The following is a 23,426-nucleotide window of genomic DNA, read 5'->3' on the forward strand; positions in this document are numbered from 1 at the left end:
ACTCAGTGTTTTTCCTCTTCAGAAGATTTTCTGACAGGATGAAAAGAAACACTCCAAACACGATCTGATCTGTATGAGATGCTGATCCGCAACAGAGGCTGCCCTGACATCACTGCACAATCCAAGATCTGCAGTAGCAGAACACAATTTTACCTGCCCTTTGTGGAGATTTTCTGCCCCTAATATAATACACTTCTTAGCTGGTCTTTTAACCCTTTCAGTATGTCAGCAAACACCAAGAGCTTTCAGTGACACATTATTTGTGCACCTTGAAAGAAAGGCAGTTCTTTTGAGCAGAAAGTCAAAGGTCTCAGTATCCATGGCCCTTCCATGCATCCCTCTCTCTGACACCTCTGTGGAGGTGTAGATCTCCACTGCCTCTCCCCAGATCCACTGCCCCTGTTCCAATACCACTCCCAGGGCACGTTTGCTCACAGTTCTGCTAAATCAGTTTGAGGACAGAACCCTGGGTTTTAACAAACTTTCACAAATTTCACACCAGACAGACAGGATGTATACAGAAAAGTTGGAATTATTTTCAAAATTTTTATGAACATCAACTTTCACTTTAGTGCTTTGGTGAGGGGGCGAGGAGGAGCAGGGTGTGGGGGAGCAGCAGGTCAGCTATCTGTAGGATTAACCCCTATTTTCCAAGCAGCTCTGGTGTGGGACACTTGGTGCCTGCAGGCCTGGGTGCCCAGTTTGCCGCAGAATCAATAAAGGTGCTGGTGAACCTTTTTCTTGCAGGGTAAGCTAATGAGAGCCTGGTCACCGCAGATCCCCAGGGTTTGGGCTAAAGAAGCAGTAAGACTTGCAAGCCCTTCAGCTCTCTTGAGGTAGGAGGAAAACTGTGTTTCTGTTGGCTATGCTGCCTCTCCCACAGGACGTGAGACTGGGCCACATCTCTCAGCCTCCCAGAGTGCCCGAATGCTTGGAGCAGAGTGAGTGCAGGGGAGGAAGTTGAGTAGGAGCCTTGAAATGCCAGCGGTTTCTGCAGTGACATTTCTACGACCTCTGTTTGGTAAATCAGCATTTTTGGGATGTCAGGTTACAGTAATGCAATGTGGTAACAACAGGCACACAGAGGGAGGGCAGTGACTTGGCACTGTCAGAGAAGAAATCTTTTGAAAGGGTCCTGCCTGTCTGTCCATGTCGACAGGGTCAGACCTCTTATGGCTACTGGGACTTACCTACAGGAGCAAAGCCTGCGAGACCAAACCCAGTGCGGGTCACTCAGCGCCGCTGCCTGCTTCCATGAGTCGAGTGGCTGTGTGCCACTTCAAAATAAAGACTGCAGCCAAGGGTTTAAAGTTAAATATCTTATAAACTATACACATATGTGATCCTGAGATAGTGCCTGTAACAAGTCCCAAGGTAGATAAGCTTCCTGAACCCAGAGGTCCTCACGCCGCGTGAGCGCATTGTTGTTCTGTTTTGGCAGGCTCCGGCCGCTCTCGGGGCGCGCTGCACTTCCTAACGCTCCTTGGTTGTTTTTTTTTTTTTTTTGTGGGGTGGGTCTAGTGAAACAATCAGATTGACGACTGCTACCAGCAAGCCCAATGGCATTTCTTCTGCCGTTCAGATGAAAGCATTCTTGATCCTTTGCCAGTTCTCTCAAGACTTGCAGAAACAGGCTCGCAGCTTCCCTTTCTGCTTTCTGGCCGGCCAAGGGCTGCGTGGCTGCAGCCTCCTGCTAGAAGAGCAGCTGTGCTGAAGACACTTCTCCAGATAGGGGAGAAAACATCGGTAGGAATCAGACAGAAAGGCGACAAGTATGAGCCACAAAGGAGTAGAGAAGCTTAATACAACGACCGTCGTCCAGAGGGTCAAAAACCATGCGTTCCAGTCGCATGGGGACGTAGTTCAGTTTTGAGTTCTGACAGCATCAGCTCACAGTCAGACCTTTTAAACCCAGGGGGGAAAAAATATTTTTCAAAATTCTCTTTGCTTAAGCACTATATATTCAAAAAGTTCTTTTTATTGTTTCAGCATTTTAGCCCTTAGTTGATTAGTCACCAATACCTGTCAGATGCTCGCTGCCATAAAAGCACTCCAAGCACCTCCAGTATTTGTAGGAATATCAAAAAATAGCTTTAGCAACTAGGAATTATGTAACTGAGGAAGAAGGCAGGATGAACTAGATTAATGCAACTTGTAGTGGATTTGTTAACGTTAAGTGTATGACTCGTCGCAGAATCATGCCAGAAAATGGTACCATGTAGCTTAGTGGTAAGGGCAGTAGAAAGGGTAATGCATTACTTTAATCATCAGTGAACCACTCACTCACTCAACATACTATTTCCAGCTGAAATCAAAGGTTTCCAGTAAAAATGCCTCTACAGGTTGTAAGTGTCTTACAACTCTCTCTGCCTTTGAACTCTACTGTGATAGCTGCTTCATCAACATTGTGGTTCCAGTGCAAAAAAAAAAAAAAAGTCTTCCAGATCCCAAATCTTCTTCCTTTAGACTTTTGATTGTCTTTCATCTGTCCATTCCTGCTTAGTGTTCTGTAAAGCCTGAGTCTTCTGTTCATCTACCTGGACATAGTCCACCCTCTGTTCCTCAGACAGAAAAGGTTTCTGTGGGACAGAGAAGAAAAAAACATTGTGTTAATTTCCAGGTTGAAAAGGGATGCTAGTGAAACTTGTCTTGATTTTCTGTTTTTCCTTTCCCTCGTTCCTTGATTGCTTCACTTCACCTTGAAGCTCACAGTGACATCAGCTGACAAAAGCATTGCTTTACAGCTTGCTTTAGCTATAATTATCCATCTGTTACCCTGTCACTCAGCCCAGCACAGTGAGCGAGGGAAACGTGCTGTGCTGGCTATTTCCATGCAGATAATCATTCCCTGCCCATCTGAGTGATCCTGCTGCAGGGATAAACTCGCTGCATTTTGGCTACAGGGAAGGTTTAAATAAGAAAGCTTGAGAGCTTTGAGTATTTTGCATCTAAGGAGTATTGGCTGATGGGGAAAATTATACACAGGACATAAAATGACCCAAACTGACAACAGTTCATTTCTTTGCAGTGCTACCTACCCACCACCTGGGCAGGTTAAAAGCTCTTTGGAACAAAGAAAGTATCTTCTCAGCAAAGGAAATTGAAATGGTTTTGGTGATGCAAGGATAAAGATGCACATTTTGCCATGTTACAAGAGATGGTACAGTTTTACCCCATGAATTTATCACGGGCCATAAATTTGTTACTGCCAAGAGATTTTGGGGCAGACTAGCAGGGGAGGCTTTGTGGAAACTTGATGAAAATGAAAGAGCATGCAGAGATCCTGCAGGCATCAACCAGCTTGCCCACAAGCCCTCACGGCTGCACATCCCAGCGCTGTCTCATGCGCTGTGCTGAGCTCGTGTTTACGGCACCCCTGTGAGTCACACTGAGGACACCTCATCATCACCATAATCGTGCTCTTATTCTATTAATCTTGAGCCTGCCACGAACGCAGTCAGCTGGAAACATGACTGCCTTCATCGTGACACGCAGGGCACCTGGCAGAACGTGACCCTGGGTCTCGGTTTCCTCCCAGACAAACAGACAGGAGGCTGTGGGATTTTTCAGATGACTCGTACCTTCTGCACAGGGGATGGGGAAGCAGAATTAAAATCCAGTGCTAAGTAATCAAGGTTAGATTTCCTTGTCCATGGAAAAGCACCACTGTAGGGAGATGTTGCCTGTCTGTGTTCCTGTCAGGAAAGAAGAAAAACTTTTAATGCTCTTAAGACATGATCCTAAAAGGAAGCAGGACCACAACTGTGAGATTTGCCAGGTAAAATGAGTGAGGACAGTCAGAACCCACCTAATTTTCTATGGCAAGGCTGCATTTGGTTATTAACTGCAGCATAACATTGATAATTGTGGGATGATAAAAAGAAACCATGAGAGCCTTTTTCTTCTGGTAATTATGGCAAAACAAACCAACCAGACTGATTTACATTCAATTTTATCAGGAAGAACTTGTGCCCAGCTTCTCAACCCAAGCCCTCGGAAGGCTCAGTGTTGCAGGGGTGTCCTCTTAAACATCATCATTCAATGAATTTGAGGAAATTGTGAAAATTCTGTTCCAATCTAGCAACAGAAGATTAATCTCATGAAAATCACAGATGACCACAAATGCATGGAAGGGTTTATGGGACCAGAAAAATCAAATGGGAAGTGGTTACATCTGGAACTGCCCTCCTGAGCACATTTTAATCTGGTAGAGATGTGGGTTAAAATTTTAGACTATGTTTCATGGAGGCTGTGGTCAGTTTTGCAATATATTTTTATAGACATTACTCCTGAGCTTTGGCAATGGAGCCAGATCAGCCAGTAGACATTGGCTCAGAAAAAGGGATTTGAGATCCATTTGCACCTAGAATTCAAAGGAAACCAAGATTATGGTCTTTCGCAAGATATGGCTAAAGAGTAAATGAAGAAAAGGAAACCACGAAGCCAGATGTTCTTCTTTCATGGGATGGGAAGTGGGGTTAGTGCCACCAGCCAAAGCAGAAGCAACAAGAGACTTTAATGGGAGTTCTGTTTCTGCACAATATTTGGTGTGTTCCTTTAGGAAGTGCACTAACGGCTTTCTGTCATTTCCTGGGAGATTCTGCAGGGCACGCTTTTAAAAAGTGAAAAGATTTAATTTCCCTTTGCCTTAATGAGTTCTCATGTAAATATGGCTGATCCCTGTGATCTCTTGGAACTGCTCAGCAACATTCGTGGGCGAACAGCTGAGTTCTGCAGAGCAGGAAAAGGGCTTCCCTTATCTCTCCATAATTGGTCCCAGTGTCTATGGTTTAAAACCGTTTCATCATTTAAAAAAAAAACACAGAAGGCAAACGTTTTTTCTTACAACACAAACTTCTGCATTCTCCATCAATGTGACAGAGCAGAATAAAGCAAAGGATGGCTGTGTGAAAATGAAGATTACCATATGAATGTAACTTTCTTCCTCTTCTCCGGAAACTGAATTGGCAAATATTCTTGCTGAATTAATACCGTCTCTTTCTGGTGAGATAAAGCTCATTCGATTGCTATGAAGAAAAACACAGGAGAGGTTAAGGAAGCATCTTACAGATGCTCTGAAATGAAGCCAAAGCCTGACACAGTCCATATGGTGAAGAAACTCACACTAACGCTGCAGCCTTTATGGAGAGAATGTCCCAAACCACTCCTCAGTTCTAGAAATGGTGTGCTATGTTGCTATGAGTGGTTTTGTTGATTTTGGGTTTCTTTTCCTGAGATTTATGAAAATTTGCTTTCTGGTATGACAGAAAGCATAAAACATTGAAGCAATTGTCCAGCAAGGAGCACAGAGACAGCGATCATTCATTTGGATAATAATGAGGGCAGTTACTTAGCTGTGCTGGTATCCACGTTTTGGAGATTGATGTGATTTAATCAGTTACTGGAGGTCCATGCAGAGGAACTTGTCTGGCTTTGCACACAGTGTCAACACACGCTATCCCTGCTGTGGAGATGGCTGTGACTCAGCCCCTGCACAAGAAATCTCTTCCACTGCCATGACTGTCAGAGGTACAGGGTGAGTAAGTGACTGCAGGCGAGCACAGTGGGGTCAGTCAGTGGGAAATTAGGTGGCCACTTTGAGCAGCATGAACAGCAAAATTCCTTTTGCTTTATTAGTTCCGGGCATGTTTCTTTTTTAGCTTTGTTAGTGTAGAACATGCACACTCCCCCTGAGCTCGTTATCCTCCAGGACTCTGCACTGTGTCAGCACTGATTAACCCCAGTGCTCTGGCAGGGATGCTTGGGAGGCAGGCTGTTGGCTTTCCCTGGGAGGCAATGCCAAAGGGCTTAACCAGTTTGGGACTCAATGGGCTGTGAGAGGGGTCTGAAACTGAGAAACTGCCCGTCTTGTGTCTCTTTTGCCCTTCACAGGACAACCTGAAGTGAGTGGAAATGCCCTGCCTGGCCCCCATGTTAGCAAAACCCCACATTTCCTGGAGTGCCTGGGGTGTGCAGAGGAGGGTGGTGGGAATTCCTGGCTCTCACATGCACACTCCAGCACAGCTGCTTTCCCTTTTGTGCCAAGATCCCCCAGCCAGCAGGCTGCAGTCCTCCCCTGCTCATGAATTCCCTGAAAATAAGTCTTCTGCTGCCCTTGGAGCCCAACAGCATCATCTGTTCATACTACCTGGGCCTTGAGATCAAAAGCATTTATTTTACTAACAACTAATTTCCAGTGACAAAAGGCCACACCAGCAGTTCAAGTCTGAATTGCTGTGTGGCACTGCAGAATTCTACACTCAGGCGACAAGTCAGGCAGGTCTTTATATCTCATTTGGTTCTCCCTTGCTATAATAATTTTCAGGAACAAAAATGGCTCTTTCACTTTGGAAAAAAAAAAAAAGAGTTTAGGCATGCAAAGCTTTCAGCCAGCATAGCAGCCACAGCAGAGTGCAGACCAGCTCCAGGCTGCTTAAAAGGAGCCTTTAAACCAAACTGAGCATCACTGCATGAGGCTGAGTGCACTGGAGCTGCCCATCGTGAAAGGGAGCCTTGCTTTTTAGAGACAGCAAAAGCCTGGGGGATGCTGGAAGTAACCCTGGGGAATTTTTGTTTGTGGACTTTGCCAGGAAACTGCTTCTTGTGGGATGTGATAAGTTATTTTTAACTCTAATCCACAATGCTAATGCTGAAAAGATTGGAATGGCAGGTTTCTTGTTGACGTACTAAGGCACAGTCCACATCCTGGTCACGGCAGCGTGCTCCCGGATGGTGGAGAGGTTCCTCAAGTCCAGAGGAGGTGGCCGTGCTGCAAGGAGATACAAAAACAATTACATTTCCAATAGCAGAGCTAATGAGAAGCACAGAGTGTTTAGAAAAATGCGGTTTTATATTAACAGAAAGAAACTAACAGGGTATTTCACAGAACATGGCCAAGACAGAAATCAGTAACAAATGACTGCTTCGGTCATGGCTGGAAAGCAAAGTCCCTCAATCACCTCAACAACATGCCAATAACACAGTAAATACATAAGGAGGGCAAATGCCCCACAGGATCTGTGAGTTTGCCCCAAATCTGCTCTGCATACACTGCCACCGGGAGGCTGGTTCAGCCTGTGGGTCATAACGGGTTTCAGGCTCTGTTCTAAACAAAAAGGCCCCACACATTGGGGTCCAAGATCCTTCCTGTCACCAATCAATGTGCACATGCTCTCCATTCTCAAAACCCTTTCAGAAAGGACACGAACTTGCTTCACTTCATGGGAATGGTCTAAATTTCTGCCCCCACTTTACAGTAACATCTCCTGTACCAATTTCTGAGTAACTCTGTGGCTCTGCAGCCCTGAGACCTTTACTGAAGGCTAGGTTTAGGCAATTTCTCCACTGCAAACCTGAATTTTGTCCCCAGTATATTCTCTAGACATGCAACCCAGATTTTGGAGATGCCATGAAAACCAGGAGTGGAAAATTACCACCAGCAAAAGCATCTGCAGGAAGTTCTAATGAAACCAAACATCTGTGCCTACCCAACAGAGGTTTAACCAACAGCCCACACATCAAGTTTGAGCATTTGAGTGTTTGGATGCCCCATTCCTGGAAGGTCAGGGAACTGGTGAGACAGCAGTACATGTACTTCAGAGCAGCAGGTTTAGTCTGCTGTGTCTCCAGGGCTGTGTTCCTTTGGCTGTTTGCAGCTGGAGTGGATCTGAAGCTGGGCTATGCAGCCACCTGGGCTTTGACTGTGAAAGTACCCATGGATGCTCTTCCTCTGCTCACAAACCACCCTGCAGGCACATCCCCTGGTTACAGTACTGTGAGTCACTTACACAGCATTTCAACCCATCTTGTGGAGTGGGAACGGCTTTAGAACATGCCAAGGACACTGTGGAAGGAGGCCACCCCTGTCCCCACCATCAGGACCCCCCGGCTGCCGTTCGCACTTGGGGCTGGGCTTACGTTTCCTGCGAGGCTTGAGGTCCCGGTTCACTGGAGGGGGCTCCACGTCCGAGGGCAGCTCAGGTAAGGGGCTGGTGAGTTTTTCAGTGCTGACGACAGGGAAGGTGAGGGTGGCCGAGCCGGGGCTCATGGGGATGTAGCCGTCGGGGGAGCAGTCGGAGGCGGGCGCGGAAGGGGAGGCGCTGGGGCGCATGGGCACGTAGCTGTCCTCCCCGCTGTCCGGGGCCGTCGAGTACAGCGGGGAGAACCGGCAGGGCTTCGGAAGGGAAGGAGGACAAGAAAGAGAAACGGGTCAATAAATGCACAGCCAACCCCCTGCAAGCCTGCAAGTTGCTGTGAGCTGGGAATGGATCGGAGCCAAGCCCAGGCCAGGAGAGCTCTGATGGGACCTTTCAGAGAGGTGCAAGATGGACGGACAGGAGACAAACTCATGAGTTCAGAGGCACACCCCAGCTTTGGAGAGGTCCACTTCTGAGCTTTGCAACCCACTGCTGGAAACTAGAGCCAAACTTATCCGTGACTTTAGTAGGTTAAATCCTCTGACTTCAGTGAGGTTGCACTCGCCCCTCTCAGCAGTAATTCTGACCTATAAAATGAGGGAGGCTCCTTCAAACAAAAAAAACCCAAACATCTGAAAGGAGAACATCTGATGAACTAGATTTTTGCAAATGTGGATGCTGAAAGAGCAGACACAGACTTACAAGTTGCTTCTGATCGCTGAGAGGCTGCTGTAACCTTTTTCATAACAGCCCCAGCATCATCTGCCTTAAAAACAGGGTGCTTAATTTTGTGGCCTCTCCCTCCCTCCTCCTTCAAAAGCCTCCTGAGGCCACAAAGCAGCAGCACAGAAGTTGGCCAAAGCCAAGTGCTTCTTCCATTTTTTTAATTCTTCTGCTGAACACAGGAGGGGAATGATTAAATATCAGGATGTGAAATGATTCACTCTCTGAAGTTTGCCATGTGCCAGTGTTTTAAATTTGTGCAAGCAGAGTACTTACCAAATTCAAGCTAAGCCTCTTATCTCGACTTCTTAAGGAACTGCCTTCCATGTCTGCTGCAAGGAAAATAGATGTGATTAAAAATGTGATAAGGCAGTGCAACCTTACGGAGATAATTCTGGAGTAAAACTCCTAAATGAGGAAATCCAATGACACTTAAGACCAGATCCAACTCAGTAGCATTTCAAGAGTGATTACATCCATTTTAAGTAAGATGAAACCAAGGAACATGTTCATGTATAATCCAGCTGTAACTTGTGCTTCCTGCAACGCAAGCAGTTGGGGTGAATGGCTGGTGTGGGAGCAAGGAAGCAAAACTTTAAACCCAGAGAGCTCTAGTCACTCTCTGTCAAACTGAGGAAATCATATGAAAAGGGACTGCAGGGAATATTATTTCATTATTGCTTGGAAAGTTATTTGGGAGCCTGGTATGTAAGGTGTAATGGAAATAAGTGTTATTGTGCCGAGAGTGGTGCATGGGGAAACTTAATGGTAGGAGAAAAATTCTTTGCTTTGTCATCCAGAAGTGCTGATGTGGTGCAAGTGGCTCAAGCTGACGGGGAACAAACAGCCAGAGAAACAGTTACCAATTTCAGTGTCCCCTTTTGCAGGTGGGCCTTTGTCTTGGTGCAGGTCAATTTTGTTTTTTTGAAGCAAAACCCCAAAACCTCAAAATCCACCACTCAGTGCACAGAAGATCAGCTGTGGGAGATGCTTACAAACACCATTTTTTTTCTGGAAAGGGATTTTCGGTGCAGAAAATGGCTTTTCTATGGGAATGCCTTAAAACCCTTCAACCATGTTAATCCACTCTCTGCTCTTATGAAGGAGATGTCAGTACTGCACTGCAACTGGGGGCATTTGTGGTGGTTCCAGCAAAAAAGACCAAACAAGAACAAAGCAATTCTGTTAGTGCAGATATATATTAAGACAGACACAGTCACTGTCCTGGGACAGCTACATTTATTTATTATTTTGGAACGAGGCTCCATCAGATGCCAGGATACAGGTGCCTTACACGTGTACAGCTCATCCCCCTTCACAGCACTTCCACCAGCACATGCTGCCTTTACACAGGCTTAATTACATCTGTGCATCTTTTGCAGGTTGCCAAGGGCAAAAAGTGAAGCAAATAACTCAAGTGGGCTCACTGTGGGAGCTGGTGAGGAAGAGCTGCTTTCTCCCTGTTTCTTTTTCTGATCTTTCTTGTAAAACACATTTTAATTCAGGGTTTAACCTTTCAAATAGTTTCAGCTTCACTTAGGGCAAGAAAAAGTGGCAGCACTTGTTAATTCATTGCTGCCCCCGTCAGGCAGAGATAACCCTGCAGCACCGCGGCACAACGTGACATTTGGCCACTTAATCCTCTTAAAACATTTTGGTGTAAATTGGGTTGGAGGAACATGAATGGCTCAAGTGGGCCGGCGATGCTGGAGCAGCCCATGTGCAGAAGCAAGAGCAGCACCTTCCAGGGAGCAAAAAAATGTAGCTGATAATCAAGAATAGCAATTCCACTGATGGGTGTTTCTCTAGAAACCTTCCAAGAATTGTTTGTACACTGATAAACAGGCTGCTTTGCCTTCTGAGCTTTAAGAGAAGATCTAACAGCCCATTGTCGGGCCATTCAAACTACAGGAGTCTAAAGGATGCTTGTCCTTAAAAACCTACTTTTTTTTTTCCTAATCAAAACTGAATGTTTTCATATCTCTGCAGTATACTTGATGATTTCCAGCCAGGTATCCCAGCTGCCTTTCTCTGTTCTGTGGCTCTATACATAATAAAGTTTTCTTATACTGCCTATGTTGGTTTCTGCCACCTTGCTATTCTGGGTTTTTGACTGTAATTTTTGTTTGTGATTATGGTTTAAGGAACAAGTGGAAAAGCCAGCTCAGCTCAGAGCAGAGTCTATTTTGCAGCCAGGCTTCACCCTGTAGCAGCAGGTTTTCAGACTACTTTGCCTGAAGTGCAAGGACAGAGTGGGATTTGTTCAAGGACACACAGAGTCCCTGGTTCAACTGGGATTACATCCCATCCCCAGTGTCTCCCTGACTTCCTGGTCTTTACTCTAAGCTGCAAAAAGACATGCTGCTCTTGTGGAATGGGCTGGACGTAGCAAAGCATCACAGCTCCAAAGGAATTTCCCATGTGCAAGCTCACATTTTGACCTTCCTAAACAGAGATTTGGGCATTACCTGATTCAGTGGCTGACTTTTCGTTTTTGGAGAGGGAGAGGGCATGGAAAACTAGCAAGTCATGAGGCACCCTGAAGGGATCATGGCCAAACTGCTGCCCATGTGTACACACACTGAGGGGCTTCTACAGAGCAGGAGATGAACATGAGGGACAGGCCTGAATCCTGCTTGCTAATTCATTTGAAAGAAGTATTTTGTGTTGCTTTGGGTGCTGTATGATTCCATAGAGGGGAGGACAGAAAGGCACAACTGGAAGTCGGCCCCGGTTCTGTGCTTATGGACAGATGCATCCCTCACATTGGTCCTGCCTTGCCAGCTCTCAGCAGTGCACTCACCTTTCCAGTTCCTCATGTTGTCCAAGCTGGACAGGGAGATCCTTCTGGGCACCAGAGCCACCTGAGCCCTGCAGATCCCTGCGTGTCCGTTCTGGAGGGCCCCACCACACACCTCATCCCCTCTCCTGTCGGAGAAGTGGGTTGGTTTGGGGGGCCGCGGTGGAGGCGTGTTGGACAGGACGTCCAGCTGGGTTACGCCGTAGGGCAGCGCGTTTTGGCTCTTGTCCATCTGAAAGGTTGGTGTCAGCGGCGTCCCCAGCAGGGGAGAAGAGGAGGAAAAGTCACTGGATGGCCCACTAATGTCTGTGTTCCTGGACACCGTGCTGGGATTTGCAAGTGGGGCCCCATCCTGGTGCACAGTGCCAGCACTGGTTGGCTGTATAAGGTACAAGGAGGGCTGGGATTGCAAGGAGTCAACAAAAACATCGTCTGATGATGTTTGCTCCAGAGATCTGTCTGAATTTGACCAGCTGTCACACCTGCAAGAGACAGAGGTCAGGAACTGAGATTTCTTTTTCCCCTTGTTTGCAAGAACACAGCAAACAAAAAACCCAACCCCGGAGTTCAGGGCAAGATCTGTCCCTTCCCTGTGACTGTGGAGGGTTCCTCCTGAGCTGGCTGAGGAGCTGGGACACTCTGTGGAGCACCTCCACAGCAGCAGGTGTCTGGAGGGAGGCTGTGTGTGAGGTCCCCAGCCAGCCACCCTGGAAAGGGACAGGCCCAACATATGACGCTCGGCCGCTAATCTGTGCTATGAAAAGCACCCTCCAAATTGGATTAGGCTGGTGGACCCCTGCTGTGCTCGGGAGCCTACCCTGAGTGGCAGGGCTGCAGGACCAGCGCGCCCCAGTTTCGTCACGGGCAGAGGCAGAGGGTGGCTCCAGCCTGACACGTCCAGCGGACCCCAGACTTACCTGTTGTGGCTGAGCTTGCCCGACTCGCAGTTGGAGAGGAAGAGGTAGTCGGGGAGGAAGACTGACTCTGACTCGCTGGGGGTCTCCTCGGCGGCAGACGCATCGGCAGCAGCGTGGTCGACAGAGAAGGAGGGGTCGGCGATGCGGGAGGCGTGGGTGGAGGCGGCCGGCGATGGCTGTGGGGATGAGGTGGTGTGGGACAGGCTCTCCACGGAACCTGCAACAGGAATGGATGGCCCCGGCTGAGGGACGGCTCCAACTCACCTTGGCCCTCTGCCTCTTCTGGCTGTCACCACCTTGCTCATCACCAGGGGTGTTCCACCCCAGAGGGGTGGTGAGTCAAGGCAAAAACTGGTTCTGGGGAGAGGGGAGCCTGATTTTGCAGCTCCCCCTGCCCAGGCTATCAAATTGAAGGGCTGTAGGAGGTACAGATCCTCTTCCTCTGGGGTCCCCCACTACTGAGGGGCTGGGGCATCCCTCCTGCAGCCAGCAATGAAGACAGACTCTGCTGAAGAAAGAGCTGAGGCACAGCTGCCTGCTTTATCAAGTATTTTTTGAGTATCTATTGCAAATAATTTATTATTCATCTCCAACACTTCAAATTAATGATGACAAGGAAAGGGATTGATTTCTTCCCACTTTCTAGATCTCAGTGGGCAAAACTGAGCTTTGCAGCTCATGGAGTAGCCAGACAAGCTCTGAACTTGCCTGAAAACTCCTTATGCCTCTCTGGGCTGGACATCAAAGCCACAAAAGCTGTGGTGTGGCTGTTTCTGCCCAGCTGGAGGTTTCTTGGCTCTGCTGAGAAAAGTAACACTACTTTTCTGGAGGCCATAAGACACAGGGGAGCCAGTTCTCAGTGACACCTTCCCTGGGCATAACACTCCAGTCACTCTGGCACAGAGCAGGGTGGCAGTAGGAGAGAAACAGCTCTGGGCTGCAGCCAACAGGGCCCAGAGCTCAAGACCATCAAGACCATCCTTCCCTGGCAGCGTGTGGCCAAGGCACTCAGGCCCATCTGGCCTGGGAACTGCCAGGCAGCACAGATAATTTGGTTCTGTTCCTCTCCCAGCCTCCATCCCTGCTAGAGAGATGGGAACATTGAGCTGGGGAGATGAAGGAGTGATGGCTGAGCCACACAGAGCGAAGGCTAAACACAGACTCTGGCCCAGCTTTTGGGGCATTTCAATGCAAAAAATCAAGTCCTCAGTGCAAGCTGGACCTCCCACCATGGGCAGCTGTGGAGTGGGAAGGGTGTCTTTGCAGAGCAGCTCCCTAAAGCCTCTGCTCCTGGCAGGAAGCTCAAACAGCAGCACCAAGAGCACAAGTCCTCAGTTAGAGAATATGATATTTCTAATGAAGTTTCAGGTTGTGCATGGCAGTTCCCTCACCAGGGTTGTGCAGGGACCAGGCAGTACTCACTGGGTGTCCCAACTGTCCCTGCAGGGCTCAGCAATGGGTGCCCATCTCTCTGGCTGAGGTGCAGACACTGCCTGAGTCAAAGCTGCAAACCCCTTCTTCAAAATGAAAAACCCCACAGGAAAACAAACACAAGAAAACAGCCACTGCTGATAAAACCACACTAAGCATAAACATGTCTCCAAAGTGTTGCAGGATGGCAAATTTCTCTAACACCGATATCCAGAATTTGCTGGAAAAGCTGGGAACCAGCTGCATGCAGCCTGCAGGTCAGATCCTGCACTGTGTGATGAGGTCCTGAGATGCTCCAGCAGGTCCAGCCTAGTCCTCAGCTCAATAGAGCCACAAGTCTTGGCACTGTACCAGGTTGCTGTAGTCACTTCTCAACCCAGGGAGGTGCTGGGTGTATGTACAAGCAGATCAGGAGGGACGCAGAGCGCTGCCAAGACTTGGGTGGTTAGACAGCAAATCTCTAAACACAAACTAAACTCTCTCATGGTGCAGTTCTTGGGGCTGTCGTGCACAGGGCCAGGAGTTTGGCTCAATGATCCCTGTGAGTCCCTTCCAACTGAGGATATTCTATGATTCTAATGACCCAGAGCCTCGTGCCAACCACAGCAACATTCACACCTCATCTTTCTGATCACAGTCAGAAGAATAAAACAGCTGATCTTCCCTCCCTGCACTATCCCACACCTCATCCCTTTGAACTGGGGAGGGAGCTGCCTCTTTCATTCCCATCTACCAGTATGTACTCATTGCTGCTTCCTGCCATTAGCTTTGGAGGTCTGGGGCACTGGTGGGCCTCAGGTCAGCAAACCATAGAAGCACGTGCTTAAATTCAAGCTTAAGCAAATGATTTGCTTTAATTTTGAGCAGGTGCTTGTAGCAGCAGAGTTTCAGCAGTGAGCATCTGGAAGGAATGGCTTTTACAAGGTTTCACATTTGCAAGGCAGAACTGAGGGCTGCAGCCTTCCCATCTGAAAAATAACTTTTTTTCATCGTGCTGGCTCAGACAGTAACTCTGCTCTCAAATCTTGGACTCGGAGAGCTGTCTTGCAAGTTGACGATGATCAAATATGCACTGGGCTGACTCCCTAGGGATCTCGGAAAAGCATGTTCACATCACCATCTGACTACATTAAAAAAAGCCCAAACCAACAACTAAAACTGCCACAATGCATAAGAAAGAAATTAATGACATTCTGGGTTATTAACACAGAGAACGAACAGGCCTGAACTCCATCTGGTACTCACAGGGTTTAGCCATGGATTATCCCATCAGGAAAGGCTGTGAGCTGCAGACCACATGGCAACGGTTGTGAGCAGCAGGGAAGGATGGGGACAGTACAGACCTGCCCTTTTCTAACCTTCAGGAGCTCAGGGACCTGCAGTCAGCTCCTAACAGACTGTCCCTGCCCCTGCCAGCTCTGCTGGTAACCCAATCCTGTGCATTAGAGCTGTACCACAACAGCAGCTGGGCAGAATAAATTATGCATGGCTACTTTTAACGGTGAGAAGGCAGACAATAGGTTTGGTGCCTGCCCTACCCTTTGCCAGAGAGACAGCAGGAGGCTTCAGCTGCCAAAATAACTGCTTTGGTGGGTACTAACCCAAAAAATTCTGCCCTGCTATCCTGCTCTACTGTGGCCTTGGGTGCTGTGGGAGAGAGTACAGCAACAGATAAGGATCTGCAGGGATCTTCAGGAAAGGGATGCATCCAGAACGAGCAAGGTGTTTATATAGGATATGGAACAACATCTGGAAGCTGTGGATGGAGTGAAGGTGAAAAAAGGTCCCTCTTGGGCTGAGGAGCTGCCTGTCAAGGTATTATCTTTAACAGTAAGGCCTCCTAATGAAACAGGTTAAATAACCTTCCCAGCAGTTTCTCCAGTGAAAAGCTGCTATATTGGATTGTATCAATTAGTCATGGTTTCAGCTTGCACATGGGGTAAACTGTGCCCCTGATATCCCACTGCCACCTCATTTCATCCCCTTCTCTGCCCCAACCACTTGGGCCAAGCATCCTCTTGATCCCTTGCATGGCCATGGGTCCCACGGGGTTGGGGAATGATGGCTCTACTGGGACACTTCCCCGAAGGTGAAAGCAAGATTTTACGTAGAAATGGAAGGAAAAAGGGGAGCAAGGCCTCTTTCTCTCTCCCCCAGCTGATTCCTCCGAAGGTGCAAACACCCCTGTCATTTCCAGCACAGCCAGTGCCACGGTTTCTCGTGGCAGCTGAGTGTCGCAGTGTGCTGAGAGCTGCTGGCAACTCCTTCCCAACAGCCGCCCTCCCAGGTGCTTCCTGACATCTGCCTGGAGCTTGCATTTCAGCTCTGTCTCTCAGCCGTCCCTCTCCTGTTGACAACAAAGTTGTCCCTCACAGGAGCCACAGCTCTGGTAACTTTGCTCTGCATCTGGCTGCTAATGCCCCGTGCTGGAGGCCTCTGGTGATGGAGAACCAGCTGTTCCTCCGGCTTCCTTGCTGCTGGAAGGGACTGACTGGGAACGACAGGACAGCGCTTAAAGCTGAGTCACTGCCTAAACCTGCGGCTGCACTTGGGGCATCAAACAAAGAAAGCAGCAGATTGAGGGTTTCGTCCTCAAAGTCCCAGCAAATTTTGAGACTTGCAGAGATTAAGAATGATTGATTTCAAAATATATAATATTGCCTTTTAGCTTCATTTTAAAATGCAGAACAGCTTATTAAAATTTTCTGCAATGGTTGTGTCTTTCTGCTGATGATTCGTATCAGGGACTATTGTGTTTTTTTTTTTTATCACAGTAGCATTCAAGTTAAAAAAAATATGACATTTAATAGGGCTTTTCTCTTCTAATGTTAATTTTTTTAAGGGCAATTTGTTTAAATCTACAGGCTCTTGTGGGATTTAGGAGCTTCTGAAAAGCTGAAGCAATTAACAACTGTTTGAAATATGATGTGCAACTTGTGTAGATTTAAATCAGAGGATCTGAATGTGCCCAGCAGCCTGACCTGAATACACCCCAGACTTGAGCTCACCGGCATGAGCTGCAGGATAAATAGAAGCTCTTATGAGCTATTTGGCATTAGAGATACAGTAAGTGCATGTCTGGAGGCTTAGCTCACGCCATCCCTGATGAGGGCTGCAAGTTCAGGTGCCAGACGTTGCACTGAACCAAGGCAAAACACTCTGCACTGCTGAACTTCGTGTGGGGCAATGTCTGCCTTGGAGAGCTGGGGTGTCATCTCTCCCAGCTGCTGCTGCAGGAGCTGCCATTTCTCATCCATCAGTGTCCACGCTGGCAATTTTTGCAGGGAGAGAAACACGACTGTTTACTACTGTGAGTATTGCCCATGTGCAAGTCTTACAGGCAATGCTGCACTGCAACAGCAAAGCAGAACAGGCACTTCCCAGGATAATACCTCTATCCAGGGACATCCAATGTCCTAGCTCCTCTGCTACAGATCACATTCCCCTATGCACATCCTTACACAGTGCCAGGAGAAGGCTGCCTACATATTTGAGAGAAAAAAAATATTTTTTTCGCTTCTGTTTTATGTGGAAGGGCTTACCTTAATTTCAGAGTAATTGGTAAAGCTATATCTAAAATAATTGTGCACCAGAAGTAACAATGCAAGAGCAACGTCTCAGTGTCAACAAAGGCAGAACAGTAAGAAGGTCATTATCCCAAATTACATGCAAGCTCCAAAGGGCTGTTGATGCCAATGCCTCAAAGCTACCAGCTCTAGTTTGGGATTTGTATCCATGGGCAGGTTGTACCAACACAAAAATCTGCCAGCACGTTTTCCTGGTGGTTTCTAAACCAAATGGGAACAGATATCACATTTGTCACAGGACCACTGTAGTGTTCTTCACACTCACATTTCCCTCAGAAGACACTACTCAAGACAAGGTTAAGGAATGCCAGGAACCATGATATATTAAAATAAAACCTCTCCCATAGCCTTTTGTTTTCTTTCAAGTTATGAGGTAATGGTGTGGCCATGCAGCAGTTGCAGGCACCAGTAGCACTCTGAGTGCAGCACCATAGAGATCATGGCAGGATAACCTGCCTGGCCACACCACAATACTCCCAAACATGTTACTGCCCTTGGGATCAAGTCCTTCCATTGCCACCCTTTTCTGCTCTTGCACTGCCTCTTATCATACTGAACGACTTCATTCTGACTCACTTCCTCTAAAATTCTCAGATTGCTGCTGTATCTGCCTCTTGGAAATGTCAGGGGAAAGACAAATTCCTGTTATCTGAGACCAGTTGTCTCATTTAAAAGGTAAGTTAATGATGATACAGGTCCTGACTTTAATTACTGGCTACATCCATCTTGGAGTGGTTAATTCTTGGAAGCTTTCCAAGAAATCCACCCTGCTGAGTATATACAGGTGTAGGGCCTGGCAAAACAGCTGCCTTTATGCTTCACTGGTAGGGCCATCTTTTGAGCCTAGATACACACTTCTAATGCTCTCCTGTCCTCTGCCTTATCTTTCTTTTGTCTTATTAACAGACTAAGCTTACTATTTCTGTCATTGATTTATGTACATGCAAATACACCGAGTCTGTGCACATTCCACATCCAGCAATGCCTGAGAAAATGGGAGGTTTGCAGGACGCTTTCCTGGAACAGGTGTCTTACATTAGGCCAAACTAAATAAATACAGGACATGTAATGAAATACATGACCCCAGAAGACAACACACAGTCAGCTTTTCACATAAACAGTACCTTTTCTTATTAAGGACCTGCTGTTTGTTCTAGCAGGAATGGCTTCATCAAAGTGAGACCAAGCAGCCCGTTAGTATTTCCAGCCAGCAGCAGTGAGATCCCTGAGAACTTTCAAATCAGGGTTTAGCAGCATCTCAGTGCTTACTGAGGATGGAGCTGTAGGAATCACAGTCCTATTACACCTGCCCAGCCCAACCAGCCAGCAAGGCCCATGACTCCTGTCACCCCGGGCATTCTCCCGGCCCTCAAGATGAGCATGATCCTACCTGTGCCATCTTCCAGGTGTCCAAAGTTACAGATCTGGCTGATATTGTGCACCCAGATCTGCATCTCCTCCTCAGTCTTGGCTACCAGGTAGAAGGTGCGGTAGGTGGTCCTCACGATGAAGACAAAGTTGTTCTGAAATTCCTTCTTGATGAAGTTGGGCCCCGAGTGCTTCAGCACTTCGCACTCATTGAGGTCGATGATGCGGATGGGCTTTTTGGAGTGGCTGTTCCTGTAGTACTCCAGCACATCTGGGTTCCCGCTCATGCGGCCTCTGCGCAGCACGAACCAGCGCTTCCTCCACGCCTGCAAGGGTCACAAACAGGGCTCCTTTAGTGCCAAACATGTGACACAGCAACCAGCCCACACGTGGGCTCGGTGAGGTTGGAAAAGACCTCCAAGCTCCTCGCGCCCAACCATCAACCCGGCACCGCCAAGCCCACCATGTCCCTACATCTGCGTGGTTTTTGTGGATTCCAGGGATGGTGACTCTGCCATTGCCCTGGGCAGCCTGTTCCAATGATTGGCCACCCTTTCAGAGAAGAGATTTTTCCTAATGTCGAAACTAAACCTCCCCTGACACAACTTGGGGCTGTTTCCTCTTGCTTGTTACCTGGGAGAAGAGAGAGACCCCCAGCTGGCTACACCCTCCTTTCAGGGAGTTGTAGAGAGCGAGAAAATCCCCCCTCAACCTCCTCTTCTCCAGGCTGACCAACTCCAGCTCCCTCAGCCACTCCTCACAGGACTTGTGCTCCGTGCTTGTTTTCTTTCAGGTTTTATGGTTGTTTGGATAACCTGGCCAAATCATGGCTTTGATTTGATGTGCTTGCCATCAGCTTGCATTTGAGACCAGAAAAAAGACAAAGGATTGTCCCTTTGGAGGTCAAGAGGAGCAAGACTTCTCTGTTCCCCTCAGTCTGCCTGCATGGTGTAATCAAAACGACCCAACGCTTCACCAACACATTCATATAAGAGATTTTCCCACAAAGACATTTTTCTTTGTGAAATGAAAACACCTAGGACTGCACATATCTGGAAACAAGTGCCTTTTGCCTAGCAAAGCCAAGGGTTCCAAATGACCTGTGCAGCTTCCCTCCTATGGTTTTCAGTGCTAATAAAAAGCTGTTAATGAGCTGCCAGTTACTTCTGAAAGCCCAGAACAAACCTTAAGGAAGTTGTAGCATTTAAAGAGAAAATGTCAACACCTTACAAAAGGATGATTATTTACACAGCCAGCCAGCCCCCTGTCCAGCTGAAAAACAAGTAGATTTTTCTTGTGGGGGTAACATACTGAGCGTAGGAAACATGCAGGAAGGTGGGGGGTGGAGTGAGACAGAGGAACTACCCTTTGGTGATAGTGTAAGCTCAGAAAAGCCAACAGCCCCTGGCTGCCACTGTTCAACGCCCCAAATATTAATGTGGGCTGTAGCGACCAAAGCAAATCCCCTGCCTGTGCTGCTGACCCACTGCTGAACCTGGGAATGGAGAGGAGGGAGAGGCACTGAGGGACGGCAGCCTGAGTCAGCAGTGCAGGTGAATCAGCATGCACAGGCTCAGATCTTCACAGATATATAACCACTCAACCCCTCTTGAAATCAGTGCAGGTGCCACGGCAGGCTGGCAGCAGCACAGGACGATGGGGAGTCTGCTGGAAGCAGCTGGGGAGCTCACCCACTGCCCTGTGCCAGGGGTGCTCCATGCCTGCCACCGAAGGGAGCCACCTCAGGGGGCAAAATTGCCTCATCCAATACTGGGAAAAGAGGACTGCTGCCAGCCCAGTGCCCCATCACCCAGCCTGGGCTGGACACAGACAGGTCAGCAGGTTTGCCATTGCCAATTCACAGGACTCGCTTTGCTCCGTGGTGTAGGCAAAGCAGGGGCTTTGGTTCTGGCACACCTGAAAGCAGGAGGCTTTTATCTCTGAGTCAAATACACTCTCCTCATTTTCCTGGAGTTTGCCTGCAATTTGCTATCTCCTTTCCCCAGGGAAAGGGGAGGCAGCACACTGGGGTCACTGGGAGCCCAGCTGTGGCAAGCCTTGGACAGACAGGCTGTTGACAGCAGCTTTTTAGCTCACAGGGACCCAGTCAGATCGTGCAATCACGCGCAGAGAGTGCCAGGCACTTTGCCCTCCCTGTCTGCAAGGCAGGCAGTTGTGTCCTTCCCCAGTACCCACCCCAGCCCTGTGGCAGAGCATGGTGTGTTTTACACAGTTTTACATCCCTGAGAGTTTTCTTTTTACCCTTTCCAATCACAAATCCTTTCCCTGTTACAGTTCTTACTGCCATCCCTGCTTTTGTGCCTGTGTTGCGTGACCTTCACCCACAGATGTGATGGGGTGTGGCACATGCTTGCCTTCCCTTCCCATCTCCCACCCTGTGCTGACACCAGGACACGAGGCACTGAGCACCTGAGGAGGCAGCATGGCCAGAGCGGCGGTGCTGGGGTGAGGAGAGATTTATTTCAGCTGCTCAGAGCCAATAACGTCTGACAATATTTAGTCTGGAGCTGCACATGCTGCCAAATGTACAATAGAATTTGGATCAATTTAAGGGTGAAAGACTGCACTCCATTTACTTAAATAGGAGCTGATTCCTGGGATTCAGCCTAAGCTCCTCACTCACACTATGGAAACAATCTACATGTCCAGACAAAATATTACATTTATTTGGGGGCCTCCTAAAATAATTTTTTTCTTTATGAGGAATGATAGGATGATGATCCATTTACATGTCCTCCAAAGCTTTGTGGGCATTAGAGAGAGGCTGTATGAGAAAAAAAACCACTAGCATCAGGCAAGAGACAACATAAATCTGGCATAATTTTCATCTGTCCTTCATAAGTGAAATAGTTTAGTGCCAAAAGGAAGAAAGAATTTGCAGCAGCGTTGGTCAGCCGCCAGCACATTGCTTTGTGTAACACAAGCCATCAGTGTTTTCATCTTGATACTGAATTTTTGACTCCAGGAATTCCAGAGCCACTTCTGAAGGCAAGAGGAATAGCTCTGTTTCCGTGTCAGTAGGGTTTCTAAGAAAGCAGTCACTCCCTCCACGACCTGACACCTCTGCTTCTGCTGAACAGGTGGTGTGAGGTTTAGAGGGTTGCTCTTACCTGTGAGCATTTGATCTGCCACAGCAATGTGGGATAAAACAGGCCATGAGTAAACCTACTCTGTGCTGAAAAACAGCTGGCTAGGGAGCGAGGCAGAATGAAAGCTGGAAAGGTTTGGCCAAGGACCTTCATCGCTTACCTTCTGCCTGAGGACCGTGTTTTCATTTGTTTTTACAAAATACCCAGTATTTGAGATCTAAATAATTAACTGGAGCACATACAAGCTCAGAGAGGTAAATTGGCCTAAAAGGTAATTTTTCCTGGGGGGGGTTGTTTTTTTTTCTGGTTTTAATAACAAAACAAAGAATAGCCAACAAAATTCTTGACCAGCTATATTAATGCTCACAACTCCCCCATGAGGATAATCTTCATTTTACAGAATGCAGCAAGGGAGATGGCGAGGGGAAGCAGAAGGAAAGGTGCATGTGTGCTGACTCCTTGTCTGCCTGGTGACCTTGCAGCCATGCTTCTGGGCACAGGACATGTGCTGGTCCCCAGGTCTGCTCTGGCTGGAAGAGGAGTTTGAGAGCTCATCAACGGGGGTGACTGCAAAAGGTTTGACCATTTGTGTCATCCCAAAAAATCTCTTGGAGAGAGGAGAGCAGCAAATCCCACCAGTGAAGGGCCTGGCACAGATTCCCTCCCACAGCTGGCTGAGGGTTGGGAGTGCTGGTGTGCATAGTGCTCCTCCTGCCACTCAATGTGGGCCCATGTCTTGACCCACAAGGCATCCCTGGGGCAAGAGAACTAGCAGAGCTGCAGGAAGATGGTCCCACAGGAGTGCGACAGCACTTGAGACAAGTTTTCACTGCTTGTCTTTTTTAGATAGAAGTTTTTAAACATATTCCTGTGGGAGGGAAAAAAAAAAGGCAGAACTGTATAGCATTTCCTTTAAATTACTTAAAAGAGGAAGTTAAAATTCACATGTAGATGTGTTTGTAAGCAGCTGATTCTAAGCCCATTAAGACCATATATGTTAACAAGGTTTCTCTGCCTACACAGAGTGGGAGATGTTGGGACTGCAATCCCTGCAAGAGGGGCCCATACTGGGAAGGAGTCAGGACCAGCTCCCAGCAAACATGCTTGTATTCAAAGAGGACATTGCTGAGAGCTTTTTGTGCCACTCTTTCAAGAGCAGCCTCATGCAACCCACGCTCCTTGGACTGGGAGACCCTTGCAGGAGGGCTCACGCCTTCTGTCGGCAGCCTGCAGGGCTCGGCAATAACACTTGATTTACTCACTCACAGAAATTTGAGATGAAAAAGACCTCTTAAACCACTCAGCCTCTCCCCCAGCTGGAGTTATGGTTTCGCTGTTTCAGTTGTGGCTGTTGATGTGCAGCACCCACCAGCTCTGCATAATAAATCTCTCCCTGATGAGGCTGCCTGCTTGTCTCTTCCAGTGTGTCCCCGTGCAGTGCTCTGGGAGCAGATGAACTCATTGCCCATCAACAAACTGGTTTAATGCTTTTCTTGGATTTTTGTCTGCCTTATTTTCTTCTCAGCTCTCACAAACTTCTTCAGCAGTGAGAGGCTGAAATTATGGTTTATGAC

The 23,426-nt window shown here is 47.9% G+C and overlaps 1 protein-coding gene across 1 annotated transcript; it reads right to left on the reverse strand.

Annotated features, from left to right (window-relative positions):
* Nucleotides 1-1,958: 1,958 nt before the first annotated feature.
* Nucleotides 1,959-19,208, reverse strand: GAB3 (GRB2 associated binding protein 3). Its single transcript, XM_027899876.1, has 10 exons — nt 19,194-19,208; nt 18,765-19,068; nt 12,357-12,573; nt 11,443-11,921; nt 8,916-8,971; nt 7,918-8,173; nt 6,688-6,769; nt 4,925-5,027; nt 3,582-3,695; nt 1,959-2,579 (listed from the first exon to the last, which is right to left on the reverse strand). The coding sequence occupies exons 1-10, from the start codon at nt 19,206-19,208 to the stop codon at nt 2,463-2,465; spliced, it is 1,743 nt and encodes a 580-aa protein (XP_027755677.1). The 3' UTR covers nt 1,959-2,462.
* Nucleotides 19,209-23,426: the final 4,218 nt, after the last annotated feature.

Source organism: Empidonax traillii, unplaced genomic scaffold (genome assembly GCF_003031625.1).
Source record: "Empidonax traillii isolate 1590-97213 ecotype Southwest subspecies unplaced genomic scaffold, ASM303162v1 scaffold20:size5563877, whole genome shotgun sequence".
Classification (NCBI taxonomy): Eukaryota; Metazoa; Chordata; class Aves; order Passeriformes; family Tyrannidae; genus Empidonax; species Empidonax traillii.